Below are 20522 nucleotides of genomic sequence, written 5' to 3' on the forward strand. Positions count from 1 at the left end.
CGCGCCTCTCCTGGCTCCGCGAGCGCCACCGCGCCCTCTGACCAGGGACAGCTGGTTCCGGGCCGCGCTCCCTCCCCGCCGGGGCGCCCTCCCTTCCGGGGGACCCGGTCCCCAAGGTGGTCGCGGCTACGGCATCCTCAGGCCAGGCCGCGGGGGGAGGGGGCGGCCTGGAGGCCGTGGCGGGGTCAGCACGGGCCAGCGAAAGCAGGGCCATGGAGCCCAGGGAGTCGGGGAAGGTAGGCCTGGAAGGGCCCTGGGGCCGCCCACTCCCCTCCCGTAGATCCCTGATCTGGGCGAGGCGGGCGGTACGGGCGGAGTCCTCGCAGATGAGCCAGCCTTGCAGGGAAGGACTCGCCCGCTCGCCCGCCTCTTCCTCTGCACTTGGGCGGCCGACTCCGGGCGAGTCCCGCGCAGCCTTCCGCTCCCTCCCCACGCGGCTGGCCTAGCAGCCCTCCGCCAAGCCGCCGCCCGGTTGACGCTGGGTGGGTGACCCGCTCAGTGTAGTAGTGCGAAAGTGCTTCCTATTTTCCCACACCACCACTGGCGTTTGGAAGAGGCCCAGCGTGTTTTAAGGCTTTGAGGCTGGATCGGACCCCACTGGGAGCCAGGCATAGGGATCACCGAGAGGCAGGATGAGGGCTTGGCCCTGCCTGGATCCCCCTTCCCAAGAAAGGGCTGAGAAGAAAAAGACAAGGCATCTGGCATATTTCTTGCCGATTTCTGTTTCTAGCTTATCTACTTCGTGGAGTTTCTGAGTATTGCTTAGAAGCATATTTCATAAACTTGCTTCAGGCTTTGAGCAAGAGGCTGTGAATTGGAAGAAAAGGTGGGGAAAAGTGCTTGAAGGTAGAGTTAAGTGGGTTTGACAGGATTGCTAGAGCTCGGAGTCAGTGTCAGCAAAGACGAGCGTGGTCGCACGCACTTGATTCGGAGACATTGGCAGCCTTTGGGGACCGAGATCGTTCTGGATATTATTTGATACCAGTTCTTGAGGATTGTTTCTTCTTTGGCACAAAGGGAACCTCCTCAACAAAAGTTTTCGAGTGCATACTGAGTCTCTCCTTTAAAAAAAAATTGCTCATTTAATAAACATTTGTGATCCGTGATTTAAGTTGATGGAGATGCTGGAAGTACATATGAAATGACTACTTTCCTCCAGGAGCTTTCCCGCAGTTTTCACTTCAATAACGTGGACAAGCCTGGAAGGGTTGTCCAACAGACAAAAGACAGAAAAGATAGTGAGGTTATTTTGATGCTGTACTTTTTCCTGGAAAGACTGGGAAGGACTCTGAATTACAAAAGAAGTTACTCCTTGCTCAATCATCTCTTCCGTACTCCATCCTCTCCACAAGCTACCGTGATGCATTTTCCAGATGAAACAACCTATAAACAGTCCAAGACAATAAAGCTCAACAGAACCTAACCAGAGAAAGATTGAAGGTGAACTGCATGCCAGCCTCATGCTAAGCACTTTAGGGGATACCAAAAAAGTAAAGGAAATGGCTCACACCCTCAGGTAATATCCTGAGGTTTAGTTTAGACTGAACCTGAATTTGGACAGAGGGGGAGCAAAATGCAGTAGAAGAAGGGCTATACACAATTGGCACTGAAAAGTGGAATTAGTGATTTGAGGTTGATTTCAAGGTATTCTGTTCAGTTGTAGGATTTCTTAGCCTTTGGTGTGAGAAGAGTGAAATACAAATATTTGGGGAGGTGGAGGAGACATTTTATGTCCTTTTCAGGCCCAACCACTAATTGAAAACACTGGGGACTGGAAATTTCACCCTTGATTCTAATCGTGATTGTAAGGTGTCTCAAAAGGACACCCTTCCCAGGTACATCAGTTTTTTAACCTAGGGAATGAGGATGTTATCCAAAGATGAAATAAAGTAATTGCAAAACAAACTAGCAGTGTAAGAGGTATTGCAGATGAGTGACGATAACTGAGGCCTGGGTGCAATAGCTGTGCTGTTCTAAAGTTCCATTCTGAATATCACTTTTTTCTCTCAAAGCTGGAAGACTGGGGGTCCACCTGAGGTAGTGGCTTGGTGTATTATTAGAATCTTCCTTAGATGCTATTTTGTGATATTTATTAACTAAAAGCAGTCTTAGCCTGTTGGATTAAGTGGGGGGTATCTTGGCTTGCCATTGGCAGAATAATGGATAGAGGACAAAGACCTTTCCCCATCACTCTAACCCATTATCCTGTTTTATTTTCTTCGCAGCCCTGTCACTATATAAAATTCTCACATTTATTTGTTTGCTGACTTCACTGTCTGCTCTATCCCCAGCTACACTAGTGGAGCAGTATCTGGCATGTAATAGGTTCTCAGTATTTTCTGAATGAATGAGTCAAGATAGCATCTCATACAGGAGCCCTTTTGCTGTAGGTATGGGTGCTGTGAAGAGCACTGCAGTCTGACACCTCATGTGCCCTCTGGGAGACTATTGTCGTTGCTGCCAAGTAGGAGTATTTACTGTGTATGTATTTATTGCCTCAACATCCCTGGTTCCTAGCCACCACTGGCACCCCACCCCCCAGTTTTATTATTGCACTTATATCACAGTTGTCTGTCACCTCCTCGTTGACAAATAGAGATAGTGTCTTTTATATCTTAGGATCTCCAAGCACACAGAAACAAGTAGAATATGTTGAATGAAAAAATGAATTAAATGCCTATGAAATATTTTCTGTATAATGTGGTGGTGGGGAAAGGGGTGGTGATGGTGAAGGGGGTTATAAAATACGACGATCAGCATAGGCTTCCTGTGGACCAGGCACCACGAGGGGTATAAAGCCTTCCTTGCTCGGGAGAAGTAGAAGTGCTTGGGCTAGGTGGGCAGGAAGTCCCTTGCGAGAAAGAGATGGAATGTGAGTAGGAACTTGATGAGTGAGTGTGAGGAAGTAGGCAGAGTCAGGGAATGTAAAGACTGGGTGTGAAGAGGGAGGAAAGGTACAAGATAGGTTGAGTGGCTGCAATTTAATCTTTTATTTTTTTTATTTTATTTTTGGCCGCGTCGGGTGTTAGTTGCAGCACACGGAGTATCTTCATCGAGGCATGCGGGATCTTCCGTTGCGGTGCACCGGCTTCTCTCTAGTTGTGGCACGTGGGCTCCAGAGCGTGTGGGCTCTAGTTTTTGGCACACGGGCTCTCTGGTTGAGGCGCGCCAGCTCAGTAGTTGTGGCACGCTATCTTAGTTGCCCCTTGGCATGTGGAATCTTAACGTGCCGACCAGGGATCAAACCTGCGTCCCCTGCATTGGAAAGCGGATTCTTTACCACTGGACCACCAGGGAAGTGTCCGAGTGATTGCAATTATACTAATCTGGCTGTAGTAGAGATTCCAGGTGGGGCAATACCTAGAGCTGAGGTTAAGAAGGTAAGTTAGGTTCAGATCCAGGGGACTTGGTGCTGGGCTGAGAACTCGGAGCTCTGCCTTATAGACAGTGGGAATCGGTAAAGTTGAACATCCAGAGATAGTCCTTGCTTTCTATGCAGGTAGGAAGTTCCTGTCATTCAAGCAGGTTTGTGTTTCCTTTACACTGCGGGCGTCTGGAGGCTCTTGCCGTAAATACTCGTTAAAAGAGAGGTTCAAGGCTGAGCGTACTCGTTGGGAAGACAGTTCTTCATTATCTAAACATTCAGCCCTGGCCATACTCTTCATCCCTGCGGCCCTCATAAAGTGATGGGTCTGTTGGCTTTCATTATGCCCACCTGTTCCCTCAGGAAGACAGGGTGGGTGGGAATGAATAGGGAACCCTGCTTGCCCTTGGTCACAAACTCTAACCTGCACTGATCGGAACAGCTTGCCCTGTAGTCCTGGTATACGGTCATCCTGCTAGGATCTGCCTTCAGTATAATCTCGAGGGTTTTCTTCCCCGCTCCCCACAATGGCTCTCCTTAGGCCATATGTTGTGTGTACCTCTTTCCTGTCCACCCGCCTGCTCTTAGTGGAGCCCATCCTGCAGCAGGTTTTTGCAATTATCATCACATTTTGCTTTGGAAGACACTCGGAGAGCAAATAGTTATTTAAAATACACATTGGCCGTACAATTCCATGTTTGTTTTTAAGACTGTTCATTTATACATATTCATAGACAAAAGACTGGAAGGTTACATACCAAATGTCAATAGTAGTTGTTTTTCAGTAAGGAGATTGGGGGTGATCTTAAAACATCTTTTCTGCTTATTGTCTAAATTTTCTGCAGTAAACATATATTGACTCATAAGAAAAATACTCAACTTACTTTAAAATGTACAAATCAATAGTGACTGATAAGAATTATCTGTACTGTTTTTCTCAAGAAGCTTCTATGTTGAAGTTGATATTTCACGTGCTTTAAGTTTGAGTATAAAATTACAGGCGATTTTAAACAAATGTCCTAGAACTTGTTACAAATGGAAATGCCTGTGTCCCCTCCAGGGTTGTCACTTTGGAAGGACTTATACTTACTCCAAGGATGCTATTTCCCAAAATGTTATTTTGGGGGGTTCGGGGATTTCCTTTTTTTTTTCTTTTTTTTTTTTTTGCAGTACGCAGGCCTCTCACTGCTGTGGCCTCTCCCGTTGCAGAGCACAGGCTCCAGCTGCTCCGCGGCGTGTGGGATCTTCCCGGACCGGGGCACGGACCCGTGTCCCCTGCATGGGCAGGCAGACTCTCTACCACTGCGCCACCGGGGAAGCCCGGGGATTTCCTTTTTGTTGATAGTTTTATTTATTTTTTTATTTCTTTGACTAGCTGATAAATGTTGGTGGTATGAAATTTAAAAGCGTAAACAGCAACAGATTCTGTTTTCCGATTGTTTCTTTTATAGCCGCTGTTTTCATGGCTGCAATACCTTACCTCTCTGAGGCTATTGATGACAGTTTTGTTTTTTAAAGGTTTTTTGCTCCATGCCCCACTTCCATTTCCTCAGTTCCTCCTCACCCTCTCTCATCTCCTGTCTGTTTTGATCTCTATCAGACCTGTTAGAGCCTTTCCTCAGATGTCTGGTAGTCCAGTTGTTTGCTGACGCTTAACAGTGGAAAAGCAGAATTCTAACTGGGCGTTCCGAGCATGTGGAAGGGAGGGACTCGCCAACTTGGAGCCTGTGTAGGGGATCTGGGCAGGCATTTGTTCCGAACGGCTTCCCCCAAATTCTTATTATTTTAAGCTCACTGCGTTCACTCCCAGGCCAGAGGTTCCTGGGGCTGCCAGATCCTGAGTCTTCTGAGGATTTAGCAAATGTAAATCGGGTGGTTTCTCCATTTGCCCACTGCTGGCTGAGGGTATGATTTTCTTGGATCTGCTCAGTTATTACTTTTTGATCTGCTTTTCAGTTAACAAAATTGTATTGCTATTGTCCCCTTGTTGTGTTGTCCATCCCAGAGGGTGTTTTTTTTTTTTAACAATTTTTAAAAACATTTATTTATTTATTTATTGGCTGCATTGGGTCTTAGTTGCGGCACGCAGGATCTTTCGCTGTGGTGTATGGGCTCTTCGTTGCGGTGCGTGGTTGTGGTGTGCAGACTCAGTAGTTGTAGCTCACGGGCTTAGTTGCTGCGCGGCATGTGGGATCTTAGCTCCCTGATCAGGGATCAAACCGGCGTTCCCTGCATTGCAAGACAGATTCTCAACCAGTGGACCACCAGGGAAGTCCTTAGAGGGTGTTTTGTTTGGAGTTTTTTTCGGGGGGAGAGTGTCTTTTTAAACTCACAGGAGGAAGCAAAATTCAGTGTACGTGTTCAATCTGCCATCTTAATCCAGAACTTCCTGAAACGTTTTCTGAATTTCCTCGCCCTTTTTTGGTGGAACAGAGAGAGCTCCTTTATAAGCCCCATGGAATACAGTTCTCAGCTCTAAAGCTTTGCCTATCTTGATAATTGACCACATTCACAGACATAGTTCTCAGTGACGGTTGACTACTTCCAGAAATCAGATACATCTTCCTAAGTGAGGATTTACCACGTTGAAGATTTTGCAAAAGAAGTGCTGTTGGTTGTTGCTGACGCACTTGCTGAGAAGTAATGGATCCCGTGCGAAGGCTGGTGAGGGGTGTGTAGGGGGACGCGTGCGAGAGTCCAGAGCTGGCCTTCGTTATGGCACTTCTGTTGCTGTGTGTGGCTGTTCCTAGAAGAATGGGTCTTATTCCCGCTGTGACTTGCACCCAGGGGGTGAGAGTAATGCGGTATAGGTCTTGTATGTGGATTGATAACGCCCCCTCCCCCAGTCTGATCTGTTCCCAGAGTAGCGGTGTCCTCAGGTGGTTGTGAGCTCAGGTGTGGAAGATTAAGGAAGAAGTTGGTGCTTAGCTGGTGTCATTTTTCCTTGCAGGCTCCTGTGACGTTTGATGACATCACGGTGTATTTGCTTCAGGAGGAGTGGATGCTGCTGAGTCAGCAACAGAAGGAGATCCGTGGTTCTGATGAGCTGGTGGCACCACTGGGTATGGGCTCCTGTTCACTTCCCCACTGCCTGAATCTAGGTCAGCATTCCCAACCATGTCTGACTATGACATACTTGAGAATTTTCTGGAATCCGCCCATTTTTTTCCCAGGCATCTTTATACTATTTATCCACTCAGTCCCATATCTGACTTATCTGCACACGGACTCACACATCACCCTTTCTCTTTTCCACTTAAATTAGCCAAGAGAAGTGGGGAAATTGGGCGTGTCATGGATGCTTCAGAATATCCCAGCGTGCCAGAAGGGAAGCCCCACCTGTGGACTGTGGCACTGCAGGGTGGATTTTGTTTCAGTGCCCAGAGGACATTGGAGGTGGTGGGTGGTGGTGGAACGAGCATCAGATCTGCAGCCTGGAAATCTGGTCTCAGTCCCAGCTCTGCCACATGGTACTGACCAAGCCCATTAGCCTTTTCAAGCCTTGGCTGCTTTCTTCACAGGCTTGTCATAGAGGTTCAATGAAATAAAACAACTTGAAACTTTGTGCCCATGTAGGTAGTTTTCATCTTTTCTATTTTCTGAATGTCCTTTCTCTGCTTCTATGGGTAGACTTCCTAGACCATGGACAGAGAGGAATGTATTTCATCATGTGTACATGCACACGTACTCTTCGGATTTCAATTTGATGACCATGCACCATGCCTTTCTCTGCTTCTTTTCTTCTTGACCCCTCAGGGCTCTGGGGGCAACAGTCTCAGCTCTCTGTGGATGGAGGGGTTGTGGTCTTACTGCCTACTAAAAATGGTTTGAAAACCAATGATTCTTTTAAACCAGAAGTTGCAAAGTAGCAGCTGTGGGCCAGATTTGGCCTACACCTTTTTTTTCTTTCTTTCTTTCATCTCTTTTCTTTGGCTTTAAAATATTTAAATAAGTTGTCAATATTTCGCCATGGGGGGGTTTTCATATAGAAATATGATTTCTGGCTTCTGTTGGAAACTGGGATGGTCTAGAGGCCATGCTGACCCTGTATTCAGCTGGCGGCCCCTCCTGGACTTGAGTAGCTACCCCATACCTGGGTTCAAATCCACAGCCTCCCACACCCTGCCTGGTTTCCTCAGAGTATTGTCTGGTCCCGCTCCGCATTTGAGTTTGAGCCTCTGTTCTGGACCAATAGTTTTCATACCTTCTTAGCCTGTGTGACCTGGATCCGACCTCACAGTGCATCTCTCTGTTCCTGACTCAGGGCCAACTATTGCCAACGCAGAGCTGTTCTATAAATTTGAGCGAGGGCCAGAGCAGTGGCTAGCCAATGTCCAGGGCCAGAGGAGTCTCTTGAGCCTCCACCGAGTTGAGTGCGGACCTGCCCCCGGGGGGAGGGGTCCTTAGCTGGAGGGAGGGAGCAGGAAGCTGGGTCCCAAGGCTCCAGTCTCATCCTCTGCCCCTCCCTGTTCCCCACCAATTACACACGAATGCTGTTCTTCCCCCAGCTGTCACCCCGTCTAAGATATACACACCTCCCCCAGTGTTGTTCTCCAAACTCTCATCTCCCTTTATTTTATTTCTACCTGAGAGTAGATGTTTACGTGTAATTATATATTCTAAGTTCCATGAAGGCATGACTTGGTCTTTCTTACTACTGTAGTCCCAGTACCAAGAACAATGCCTGGCATGTGGTTGCATAGTAGACAATCATGGAATGAATGGGTGAATAAACAGATGGCTGCTAAATCCTGGGGACTGATGTTTGCTTTTCTCCTTTGATAAGCATGTCCTGTTCAGGGATTGGCTTGCCCAGAGCCAGGCCAGATGGCCTCTGTCATTGTGTAAGATGAGCGCGTTAACCCAGCCCCTTCTACAGGAGAAAAGGGAGGTGGAACGAGTTCCCCGATGGATCGAATTGTGGACGTTTGCTCCCCCTTGTGATTTATCTCAGATGGACCACAAGGAGCCCTAGACTTCACAGATACTAATTTGTTTCGGTTTGTTTCTCCTGTGCTTGGCTCTTAACTTTGAGCCCATTGACTCTTTACTCGTAGCTTTGTGCTTCCGGGGTTGGCTACAGTTCCGTAGACTGACTGGTCCATTGGCCGGGAGAAAGTACTGTTGAGTCCTTGCCCACTGGGCATCTGAACTTGTTGGTGCATAATAAATGGCTCCAGAGGAGTTAGAGTTGTCTAAGCTGCATTTCAACCAAGGAGTGAATAAAGAAACTGCTGGTTTAGCTTAAAGAAGAAAAGTCTTAGTGACGTCATGGGATTCTTCACTTCTTGGAAGGGTTGCGGTGTGGGAGAGGGCTGAAGTAGCACTCCTGAGGGGAAGGTACTCAAAGATGGATTGCAGCTCAAGGAAGACTCTGGGGACCAAACTGTCTGCCCGGAAGGTAGGTTGCTCTCTTGCTCTAAAGGTACATGAGCAAAGTGCAGACGCCTGTCTGGCAGGGGTACCAAGGAGGGGGGTTCCTGCCAAGTGTGCAGTGGCGGTGTTTGCTTTAATTACCTTTTTAACCCTACCTTCTCTTAGTTCAGTGTTCTTATCCATAAATAAGTCTGCTCTCCTGAAGACTGTGCCACTGTTTTAGGTTGCAGAGATCTCTTTTTTGCCAGGTATATCTGTCCTTTATATTAAAAAAAAAAACTGTTTTCTTAAAGCCCATTTGGTTTCTTCTGGGTTAGGCAAGGTGGACCTGGGGGTTGGGGACTGGAGAGAAGAGAACACGGGTGCAGGTTGTCACTTTGTGGGTGTGGTTGCAGCTTTAATAGTCCGTGGATCTAAGCACCTCTGTGAGTTGCAGTGACTCGACCTATAGGATTTCAGAGAAAATTCCATGTGTTTCTTTTTTCTAAAGGAAAAAACAAGATGGGCTTCATGGAAGAAATGGACATGCAAAGTCCTGCCAGAGAAGCTGGACTCTACCTGCCTCCTCAGAAGAAAGCCTGTCCTTCGCATTTCAGCTCAGAGGGTGGCAGCCTCCAGGGAGACTGCACAGGAAGAAGCAGAAAACCATTGAGACCCCGGTCCATCCAGAAGGCATGGTTTGCGCAGTTCCCATGGTTGGTCATGAATGAGGAGCGGACGGCTCTCTTTTGCTCGGCTTGCCGGGAGTACCCATCCGTCAGAGACAAACGGTCAAGGTTAATAGAAGGTTACACAGGACCATTCAAGGTGGAGACTCTCAAATACCACGCCAAGAGCAAGGCCCATGTGCTCTGTGTCAAGGCCTTGGCAGCTCGGGACCCCAGCTGGGCAGCCCGTTTCCGGAGCATCCACGATGTGTCTAGAGAGGTACTGGCCAGTCCGGGACACCTCTTCACTGCAGATTATCCCATATGTTACCCTCCAGGGCCTCAGGGGATCTATGATAACATGGTCCAGCTCCTGCCCAGCTCAGGAGCTGCACTGGAGGACCCTGGAGGGAGTGGAGCAATTCCTGCATTGTTCCTAGACCGCATTCCTGATTTCAGGCAAAAACAAATTGCTGACGACATCCGCAGCTCCTCAGACGTTAACGTTTTGTGTAATGACTCACCTGAACCCCGTGGCCAGGTAATATGTTTATAATGATTGCTCAAGGGGAAGGATTCTGTATAATGTTACCATAAGCTGACATGCTTGTAATGTGCTGGGTGTTGTTTAAGTGCTTTGCATGTATTAATTATCTCCTTTATTTGTGACAACAGCCCTACTCTCATCTCCTTTTGGCAGATGACAAAACATAATTAGTGGACCAGAATATTCTAACTTCTCATATAAAGAGATCACCTAAATTCAGAACAGTAATCTTTATCCAGAATCCAGAACGACCACAGAACTCAAGAAATAATCCACAGCCACAAAACAGCCACAGAGCTCTTAAATAATCAATGTAAACATATTTTTTAACGTTAACTTCAAAATCATGTAGCACTTTTAAACACTGCAAAGTTTCTTCAGACGTGTCCTTTTATGTAGTGTTTTTAATGCTGCTATGAGGTGGGTGGAGCAAACCTAGTTAAACTCATCTTGTTGGGGAACAACTGAGACTTAGGGAGGAGTGACGTAGCCAGAGAACAAGGACTCTTGTGGCAGTGACCTCCCCTCAGAGCCCTTGACCGCCAGCCCAGTGCTTTCCTTCTGCTCCCTGCAGCACTGGTGGGCCCTCAAAGACTCTAGTTCTCACCTCAGGTTTATTTTGTAAAATAAAATAGGTTTATTTTCTAATTCTTTGGAAAATTGTCCTGCAAAGAAACTGTATTAATTGGAATCCTTGAGTAACCAGATCTGGCCCCTTTTCTCAACTCTTCCATGTAAGCGGGATTTTGCTACAAATCACTTTGAGCAACCCCTCTAGTATTCCGATGAGAAGAGCTCAGACGTTCCGCGTGCCTAACATCATACGTAAAGTTAGTAAGCTCGAATTTTTATGGAATCCAGAAAAGTGACAAAGCTCATTTCCCTTCATGTTCATGTTCCTTCTAGTTTTTAGTATTCGAAGCTAATAAACAGGTCTAACCTTTTACAATCTGAATTCCTTTAGCAGTAAAGTGTGTGTTAACCTAGTCACTGAATATGAGCATCTTTAGTTCTTTTTCACTGCTTCTTCCTTCCCATCCTGGTGGGGAACCTTAGCAGGGGCTGCTAGAGGCAGCTGGCTACCTTTGCCGTCGTGGATGAGTAGAAGGTGCCCCTTGGGGCTGTAAAGGACAGGGTGCAGCCATGAGGTTCTGCAAGACCCCTGTTCCTCAGTGCATTTTCCTTTCCTTCCAGGAAAGAAGAGGAAGGATCATTCCTTCCTTCTAGAATAACACTGAGGTTCGTTTGGTTTTTACCTGCTAATTCTGGGCCACACACATTTGCTTCTTTGACTTTTGGTGGATAAATGAATTCCTCAGAGTGCATCGGGGCCTCTTCGCAGGCTTCCCAGGAGAAAAAGGCCTTGAGCAGGACCCCGGAAGGATCACGCTGGGTGTCTGACGTGAGAGGAGTATTGAGTGACTGCTACTCTTTGTTGCAGGATCCTTCTGAAGAGGGGCTGTTTGAGGAGGTTCCCGTGGTGTTTGAGGATGTGGCGGTGTATTTCACCCGGGAGGAGTGGGGCACGCTAGACAAGCAGCAGAAGGAGCTGTACAGAGACGTGATGCGGATGAATTATGAGCTGTTGGCATCCCTGGGTAAAGATCCATGTAGACCTTTGTTTGCCACCATCACTTGACGTGGGGACCCACGAGGGCAGCAGTGGCTTGTAGTCGTGTTCCCATTTCTGCCCTCTCACTGTGCATAGGCAGAGTGCTTATATCTCTGCGTCTCAGAACTCTCCCTGCTTTGGGGTGCTGTGCCTTATCTCCTCTTCATCCACCCACCCATCATCCATCTTCCACCAAACATTATTGAGTACCTACTACGTGCTGGATGGACGTGAACGAGTCACGGTCTCTGCTTTCAAGGGGCTGGCAGGTTTGTGGGAGAGACAGACACTATAATAAGAAACTATGCAATAACACCAGCTCCATTAGAGATTCAGGAAAAGCGTCCTGGGGCTGCTCAAAAGAGTGACTTAATTTGGCCAGGCATCCGAGGGAGGGATAAGGGCTGTCTTTACAGAGTATGAAATATTTTAACTGAGTTGAAAGCCAGGTGCACAGGGACGGGCATCTAGACATGTCAGAGGTGGGGACAGCGTGAGCAAAGGCAGGGAGGCGAGAAAGGGCCTCCGGGAGGATTCCTGGATTCCGCCCTCTACTTTGTGCTGGGGCTGCTTCATCAGGGGCCAGCATGGTGGGCGGTGTCGGCCTGGGCGTCAGTAGGTTATAGGCGCTGGAGAATGAAGAACAGCACGTGCTGTTCATTACTTTCCCAGAAGAGGCTCCTCTCCTGCATCTGCTTCTTGTTCTTGTCTTTGCCTCCTTTTTCCATCAGACACCCAGGATTTTCATGTGGCACCAAAAAGACAACTTTTCATCTTATACAGCTGTTATTTACTATTTTTTTACTAGCATATGTTGTAACAGAAACCTTGCAGAACAGGCTGCTGTACATAACTTAGGAATTCCGACAGCGACCTGTATCGTGACTTCTACGGAATAGGAAATTGGGGTGTTTGTGGCTTACCTGATGTCATATCCCCAGCTTACACACTGCCCTTTCATGTGCAGCTGAGATACGGATTATTTTCTGAACATACTTGACCTATAGACTACTTGTTTTTATCACTGTTCACAATTTTTAAATGGCTCCCCAAACATTCAGAAAGGCTGTGAAAAATTGTTTCTTTTATGAGGAAAGAGGTGCTGTAATCGTGTTCTGGGCCAGGGCACTTGTACCAAGTGCACCTTCAAAGAGCATCACTACCACTGACAGCGTTTAAAAGAGAGAGAGGGACTTCCCTGGTGGTCCAGTGGTTAAGACTCCACACTTCCAATACGGGGGGCCCGGCTTTGCTCCCTGGTTGGGGAACTAGGATCACACATGCCATGAGGCACGGCCAAAAATAAGTAAATAAATAAAAATAAAAATAGAGAGCGAGAGGGAAATTCGTTTTTAAGAAATACATACCCACTTATAAGAAGTTGGTTTTCCTTTGCAGGAGTGAGCAGCAGTGATGCCCTTTGCCCTTTGGACCCCTGTGGAAAGTCATGGGGAAGGTGGTGGGTGACCAGTGGTGTAACAGTGTGTCTCCCACAACCTGGGCCTGACTTGGATTGTTCAGCCAGACAGCAGCATTTTCTTTTTAACTTCGTATGTTAGGGAGTGGGGAAATCTTAACGAACTGGGGAAATTAAGGGACAGTTCAGCCTCAGTTAAGTGTTGTTTGGATGAACAATAAGTATAACCACGGGAGGGGTAATTAATTTTGCTTGAGGGTTGAGGGCAGGAATCAGGGAAGGCTTTATAGAGGAGGGGGCTGTCCTCTTCAGTTGTCTGTGGAATTAAAATGGGTCCAGGGGTCTAGGAACGGAATTGCATGTGTGTGAGTCCTTCTCGCTACTTTAATTAGGTCTCCAGCTTTTATCCTTCAGCTGTCCTCCAGTTGAGATGATTTTTCATGCTTGAGATATAAAAGCATTTTAAGGAGCCTTGAGGATATAACTGGGGCCAAACGTAAATGATTTGTATGTTTAAAAATAAGCTTTTAAAGGGCCTCAAGCTGATAATTGGGATGTAAAACAGTGTTGAAATATAGTGGGCCTAATTATTATTTTTGCTTTGACAAGTTTTTTTTCCTCCAATACTTTATCCTCCTGTGGCAAGTATTTTAAAAATAGAAAACCTAATATTATTTGGCATTATCTTTTTTTTTTGCGGTACACGGGCCTCTCACCGTTGTGGCCTCTCCCGTTGCAGAGCACAGGTTCCGGACGCGCAGGCTCAGCGGCCATGGCTCACGGGCCCAGCCTTTCTGCGGCATGTGGGATCCTCCCAGACCAGGGCACGAACCCGTGTCCCCTGCATCGGCAGGTGGACCCTCAACCACTGCGCCACCAGGGAAGCCCCTCCCATCCATTTTTTTTAATATCTTTGTTTGTTTGTTTGGTTTGGTTTGGTTTTTCAATTTCCTTCCTATTTATTTATTTATTTATTTTGGCTGTGTTGGGTCTTAGTTGCGGCACGTGGGTCTTTCGTTGTGGCAGGCGAGCTCTTCGTTGCAGCACACAGGCTTCTCTCTAATTGTGGCGGCGCAAGCTCAGTAGTTGCAGTGCACACGCTCTCTAGTTGTGGCACAGGGGCTCCAGAGCATGTGGGCTCAGTAGTTGCAGTGTGTGGGCTCTCTAGTCGTGGCTGCGGGCTCCAAAGTGCGTGGGCTCTGTAGTCGCGGCACACGGGCTTTCTAGTTGTGGCGCATGGGCTCAGTAGTGGCAGCTCACAGGCTCTCTAGTTGTGGTGCACGGGCTCCAGAGCACGCGGGCTCAGTAGTTGCAGTGTGTGGGCTCTCTAGTCGTGGCCGCAGGCTCCAGAGCATGTGGGCTCTGTAGTTGTGGCACACGAGCTCTCTAGTTGTGGCATGTGGGCTCAGTAGTTGCAGCACACAGGCTCTCTAGTTGTGGCACACGGGCTCCAGAGTGCGCAGGTTCAGTAGTTGTGGTGTGTGGGCTCTCTAGTTGTGGCCACAGGCTCCAGAGCACGTGGGCTCTGTAGTTGTGGCATGCAGGCTCTCTAGTTGTGGCACGTGGGCTCAGTAGTGAGGTGCGCGGGCTTAGTTGCCCTGCGGTACGTGGGATCTTAGTTCCCCGACCAGGGATTGAACCCACATACCCTGCATTGGAAGGTGGATTCTTAACCACTGGAACACCGGGAAAGTCCACTCCCATCCATTTTTAACGTTTATTATCTTTTAATTGAAGTACTGTGATCTGCTTCTATTGGGTGTTACAGGAAGCCTTTATGTTTTCTTTTATTCTTATGTCTGGAAATAATAATAGGCGCTTTTGCTGTTGACTGAACACCTACCAAAGGCTTTGTTGAGTGTCTTGCGTATCTGCTCTCTAATCCTTAAACCTAACCTGTAAAGCAGGTAGTAGTAGTATTTTCAGGTGAGAAAACAGCCCAATGGCTTTGAGAATCCCACCTATTTAGCTGGAAAATGGCTAAACTGAAATTCTTACTATTCCACCCACTGCATGTGCATTAGACTCAGCTAAAATTCCTGCTTCGTATATGTTTGTTACCAGTTGGACTCCAGTTCTTTTAGTTTCAAGATTTGTGCTAATCATTGTTAATATTAAAATAACAATAGCACCAAGGATAATATAAGATTATTAAAAAATTCAAGCAGTATTAGAATTTTTTAGAAGTCTCTACTCCTGTCCCCAGTCCCCCTAGCAAGAGGGTTAGTAGTTTGGTCTGGCTGTCTCAGACCTTCTCTGTAAGTCACTGTTAGTGCTCTTGCCTCTGCCTCCATGAGAACAGAGGTGCAGAAAGGGGCCGATGCCCTGGGGTGAGAGGCTGTGGTTGCTTCAGCCCAGCTCACGTCAGGTCATGGGTCTCTGTGGTCCGGTGTTCATCATGCTGCATTGCGGCACATTCATGCCGTTGATTTCCTTTTGCTCTTATCATTTGAGGAAACGCAGCTAATTCTTCCGTTGCTCTTATTAGGATTTACAACTAGTAGATTTGTTCTTTTAGGTTTTATAATTTTTGTACCTGTTTTTAAAAAGACAGTCTCAATTTGATGCAGTCAAATTTAATATTAATTTGTCGGTTGTGTGGCAGTTAAATTTCATCGACTAAAGCTTTTCAACTGATGGTAGTTTCCAGGTTAGGTCCACTCACCTGTCAACAGCATCCTTGGCTTCACCAGCTCTCTTATCAATAGGACTGAACTTGAAGAGGACAGTCATTTTGATTATGGATAAAAGAGGTTTATGTTGTTTTTAATGCTTTCCTGTGTCAACCTCTACTTTTGTGGACTTGCTTTTGCTTAGAACTATTTATCACTCTGTAGAGTTCCAACTGTTCTTTTATTTCTGTACTTTAAATTCTGGTTTCAAACTTTGGCCATATTTGGTGATGTCTCTTGCTTCCCCTGCAAAAAAAGAAAACTCAGTTATATTCCACTGTTAAGAAACTAATATTTGTCAGTAACAGAAACAGAAAAGCCAATATAGGGACTATGTGGTAACCCTTGTTTTTACTAGGAAAGGTGTCATCGTATGCTGAGTGGCAGGTCACTCACTTCAGGTGGGCAGCGTCTTTTCTCCATGTGAGGCCATCAGCTACAGCTAGACCTCACGTAGCTGGGGGAAGAAGTCATGTCACTAAGTGGAAAGCAAAACTAAGCGGGAGAGCCCTCAGTGAGATGAGCAGGAGTTAGAATGGCTCATATGATGTCTAGGAGGCCAGCTGCTGTATGGTGGGCCATATACGGCCTCCAAGTGGGGGCCGTGCTGAGCTAGAGAGAGAAGAACCAAGGCAAGGTGCCAGAGTGGCCGTCTCCAAACTGATTCGTTGGCAGGCCTGCCAACCTTGGGCTGAAGTTAGCCTGGAAGGATCAGAATCTGTCTTTGTAGGCCAAGCCATTTTTATGGGCCTTTATGGAGTGTGTGTGTGTGTGTGTGTGTGTGTGTGTGTGGCCATGCTATAGTTATGTCTTCTTAGTCACTTTTCCATTACTAAGACATAGGAAAATCTGTTTGAAAATTCCCTTCTGTTTCACTTGTTCTGAAGAGAACAAAAAGGAAAGGTTTCTGGCAGCATTTCAGCCGTAGCTTCAGGGAGCTGTGATTGGGGTAGAGCCCTTCTGGGGCCAGTGTGGTGCTGCTAGGGGCAATCAGAGGTGACAGTCCCCAGGGTAATATAACTTAGGCAGACACATCCAGGGATACTCAGTATCATGAAAGTTTTCAGTAAATCTTTTAAAAATATTTCTTCATAATTATGTTTCTTTAATCAAAGTAGTTCTCATAAGACATATAACAAAAAATGACAGTTCCCTGTCCTACCATTGTCTGTTGCCAGGTCCTCCTCCCCAAATTTTTTAGCTGTTTCTTCCAGTACTTGTTTCATTATTTCTGAGTAACACCTGTAGACATTATTTTTAAAAGCATGAACTTCAGTAGGAGGCACTCATAAAACAGCTTCATTCTTTTCCATCAGCACTTGTTTGGATCAGCTCTTTGGGGATTTTCCTTCTCACCCTTTGGGTTGCCAAAAGAAAATTCAAAGAGCTTTACTTGCTATGAATATTTTTTTGAGCAAGAAACAAACTGTTCATGAACTGGGAGACTTCAAACCCAAAGTGGTTAAAAACTTGGCTCTCAGCAGTTAAAGCTCAATTTGTAAAGCATGAATGAAGAAGTACATTGTTTTTTAACTGTGATTATATTCTCTTTAGGGTCGTAGCACTGTGTACCTTTTCTCGTGTGTAGCTGACTGGCTTGGAAGCTGTAAGGTCACACTGACATGAAGGAAACTTCAATTTTGTTTAAGACCAGAGTCAGCATTTTGAGAAAATCAGGACAGCTTAAGATTTGGTTATGTGATTATGAGTGTTTGGTCCAGGGGTCTGTTCAGATTGTGGCCTCCATTTTGGTTTCTCTTTACAGGGTGAAACCTGGGGCAGGGCGCATGACTTGTCACACTCAGGTAAACAGAAAGTCCTCCAGTCACTTTTTAGTCACATTAATGATCTAATTTCAATTAATAAAATGTCCAGTACAGTACTCTTCAAAAATGTCCTGATTAGGAGGAGGACTCTGGGACGATGGTGGAGCTCCAGGAATCTGTCTCCTCAAGTAGACAACAATTGCACTGGTAGAATCTGTCTGATGTGACTATTTTGGAACTCTGAAATCTGTCAAAGGCTTGCAACTTACAGGAGAAGAGTTGGAAAGTAAATTGTGGTGAACTTCGGTCAATTTCAGCTCTTAGCACATTAGCAGCTGCCCATCCCCCACCCCTACCATGGTGCGGGCAGCTGTGCCATGTTCCTGGAGCGGCTTGCACACAGATTGCAGGAATTAGGGTGGGCAAAAAGGATGCTGTCCTCTAAGTATCAGGGATCAGTGCTGTGATCACCGATCGCTGCTTCTCATCTCAGAGGTGCAGACAAAGAAGTAAGCAGCCAGTGTTGTTGCACCTCCCCCGTTTTTGCAAGTTCCTCCCCCTCCTCTTAATTTTTCTCTTTTCCCTCTTTTGAAAACCAGACATTAAAGACTAGGACATTCAGAAACATATAGGAGGAAAATAAGAAAGTGATTTTGCATACCCAGGGAAAGACTCCAAAAGACCTGAGAAGACTTTAAGTTTACACCTCAGGCTGATCCTTGGCACAGAGTAGCCTATAATGATTAAAGATTTTTAAATAATAACAATAATCGAAAACAATAAAAACAGCAAACCTTGGGGATCGGGGAGAATCTGATTTCCAGAGTTACCACGTTATTAGATTCAGATATCCAGTGTTCAACAAAAAATCACAAGGCATACAAATAAATAGGAGAGTATGACCCATTCAAAGGAAGAAACTAAATCAATAAAAACTGTCCCTGAAGAAGACCTGATGGCAGGTATACTAGATAAATACTTTAAAACACCTGTCTTAAAAATGCTTAAAGAAATTTAGGAAGATGTGGAGAAAGCCAAGACAGCAATGTATGAATAAAATGGAAATATAAATAAAGAGAGGAAACCTAAGAAGGATCTAGAAAGAAGACTGAGAGCTGAAAACTACAATAACTGAAATGAAAAATTAACTAGAGGAATACAAAAACATTTGAGCAGGCAGAATAAAGAATCAGCAAGCTTGAAGATAGGACAATGGAAATTATGGAGCCTGTGAAACAGAAACAAAAAAGGTCAAAGAAGAGTGAACAGAGCCCAAGGGACATGCAGGAAACCATCAAGTGGACCAGCATACACATTGTGGGAGTCCCAGAGGGAAAAGAGAGAGAGAAAGGGAAAGACATAATGGCTAAAATCTCTACAAATTTGATCGAAGACATGAATATAAACATCCAAGAAGCTCAACAAACTCCAGGTAAGATGAATTCAGACACCCACACTGAGACACACTATAATCAGAATTTCAAAAACAAAGGCAGAATCTTGGAAGCAGCAAGAGAGAAGTGAATCAACTAGAGAAAGCCCGCACGCAGCAATGAAGACCCAACACAGCCAAAAATAATAAATAAATAAAAATAAATTTACTAAAAAAAAAAGGAAGATCTCAAATCAACAACTTAATTTTACAACTTAAGGAACTAGAAAAAGAAGAATAAACTAAACCCAAAGCTAGCAGAAGGAAGGAAATGATAAAGATGAGAGCAGAGATAGAGAATAGAAAAACTAGAGAAAAATCAATGGAACCAAAAGTTGGTTCTTTGAAAAGATCAACAAAATTGACAGACCTTTAGCTAGATGGACTAAGAGGCACAGGCAAGAAAGGAAAAAATAGACAAGTTGGGCTTCATGAAAATTGTAAAATTTTGTGAATCAAAAAACATACGTGGGGCTTCCCTGGTGGCGCAGTGGTTGAGAGTCCGCCTGCCGATGCAGGGGACGCGGGTTCGTGCCCCGGTCCGGGAAGATCCCACATGCCGCGGAGCGGCTGGGCCCGTCAGCCATGGCTGCTGAGCCTGCGCGTCCAGAGCCTGTGCTCCGCAACGGGAGAGGCCGCAACAGTGAGAGGCCCACATACCGCAAAAAAAAAAAAAAAAAAAAGACATACATATAAATATAATAAAAAGACAGCATACAGAATGGGAGAAAGTATTTGCAAATCATATATCGGATAAGGGTTTACTATCCAGAATATATAAAGAACTCCTAAAACTCAGCAACAACAAAAAACCTGATTAAAAAATGTACAAAGGACTTGAATAGGCATTTCTTCAAAGAAGATGTACAAATGGCCAATAAGCATATGAAAAGATACTCTATCACAATCATTAGGGAAACGTAAATCAATACTACAACAAGATACCACCTCACACCCATAAGGATGCCTACTATCAAAAAAATAGAAAACAACTATTGCTGAGGATAGAACCTTTATGCCCTGTTGGTGGGAATATAAAATGGTAAGTCACTGTGGAAAACAGTATGGTGGATTAAATTATAGTGTTATATCAATGTTAAGTTTTCTGATTTTGATCATTATGCTTTGACTATATAAGACATATTAGTTTTCAGTTGCCGCATAACAAATTATCACAAATTTAGTGGCTAAAAAACACCCATTTATTATCTCACAGTTCTGGAGTTCAGAAGTCCAGGTGGGCTTAGCTGGGTTCTTTGCTTAGGGTCTAACATGGCTGAAATTAAGTGTGCCAGACTGGCCTCTTATCAAGAGGCTCTGGGAAGAATCACTGGGTTGTTGAGTTGTTGGCAGGATCAAGTTCCTTGCGGTTGTAGGACTGAGGTCCCCATTTTCTTTCTGGCTGCCGACCATTCTCAGCTCCTAGGGCCTGCTCCCAGGTCCTTTCCACATGGCCTTCTCCGTCCTTAGGCCAGCAATAATACATTGAATTGTTTTGGTGTTTTGATTCTCTGACTTCCTCTGCTTTTAAGCGGCTAATGTGATTACATTAAGTAATCACCCAGACAACATCTCTTTTGCTATGTAATGTAATTACGGGTGTGATATCAGTTCACACATTTCAGTCACACTCCAAGGGGCAGGGATTAGGCAAGGGTTAGGGTCATGGAGCTCGTGTTAGAATTTTGC

At 45.7% G+C, this 20522-nt stretch overlaps 2 protein-coding genes across 5 annotated transcripts in view; both read left to right on the plus strand.

The window, feature by feature from the left end:
• LOC114901582 (zinc finger protein 862-like) lies at window positions 1-11132 on the plus strand. Its single transcript, XM_029233474.1, has 3 exons — window positions 1-236; window positions 6315-6426; window positions 9231-11132. The coding sequence occupies exons 1-3, from the start codon at window positions 213-215 to the stop codon at window positions 9941-9943; spliced, it is 849 nt and encodes a 282-aa protein (XP_029089307.1). The 5' UTR covers window positions 1-212; the 3' UTR covers window positions 9944-11132.
• Window positions 9756-20522, plus strand: part of LOC114901581 (zinc finger protein 862-like) — a 23022-nt gene continuing 12255 nt past the window's right edge. For 2 of the 4 annotated variants that reach the window (XM_029233469.1, XM_029233471.1), the window contains exon 1: window positions 9756-9928. The gene's annotated coding sequence lies outside the window, so the exon portion shown is untranslated. Of the gene's footprint in view, window positions 9929-11237; window positions 11533-20522 lie in introns of those variants that run through there. The other 2 variants (XM_029233468.1, XM_029233470.1) reach the window with 1 other exon arrangement.

The sequence above is a fragment of the Monodon monoceros genome, unplaced genomic scaffold, assembly GCF_005190385.1.
Source record: "Monodon monoceros isolate NGI ecotype Baffin Bay Population unplaced genomic scaffold, NGI_Narwhal_1 Super_Scaffold_2, whole genome shotgun sequence".
In the NCBI taxonomy this organism is placed as follows: domain Eukaryota; kingdom Metazoa; phylum Chordata; class Mammalia; order Artiodactyla; family Monodontidae; genus Monodon; species Monodon monoceros.

Coding starts and splice junctions, on each gene's coding strand:
- LOC114901582 (XM_029233474.1), top strand. CDS start 213: ATGGAGCCCAGGGAGTCGGGGAAG. Junction 237..6,314: donor AGCCCAGGGAGTCGGGGAAG/GTAGGCCTGGAA, acceptor TTTTCCTTGCAG/GCTCCTGTGACGTTTGATGA. Junction 6,427..9,230: donor TGAGCTGGTGGCACCACTGG/GTATGGGCTCCT, acceptor TTTTTTCTAAAG/GAAAAAACAAGATGGGCTTC.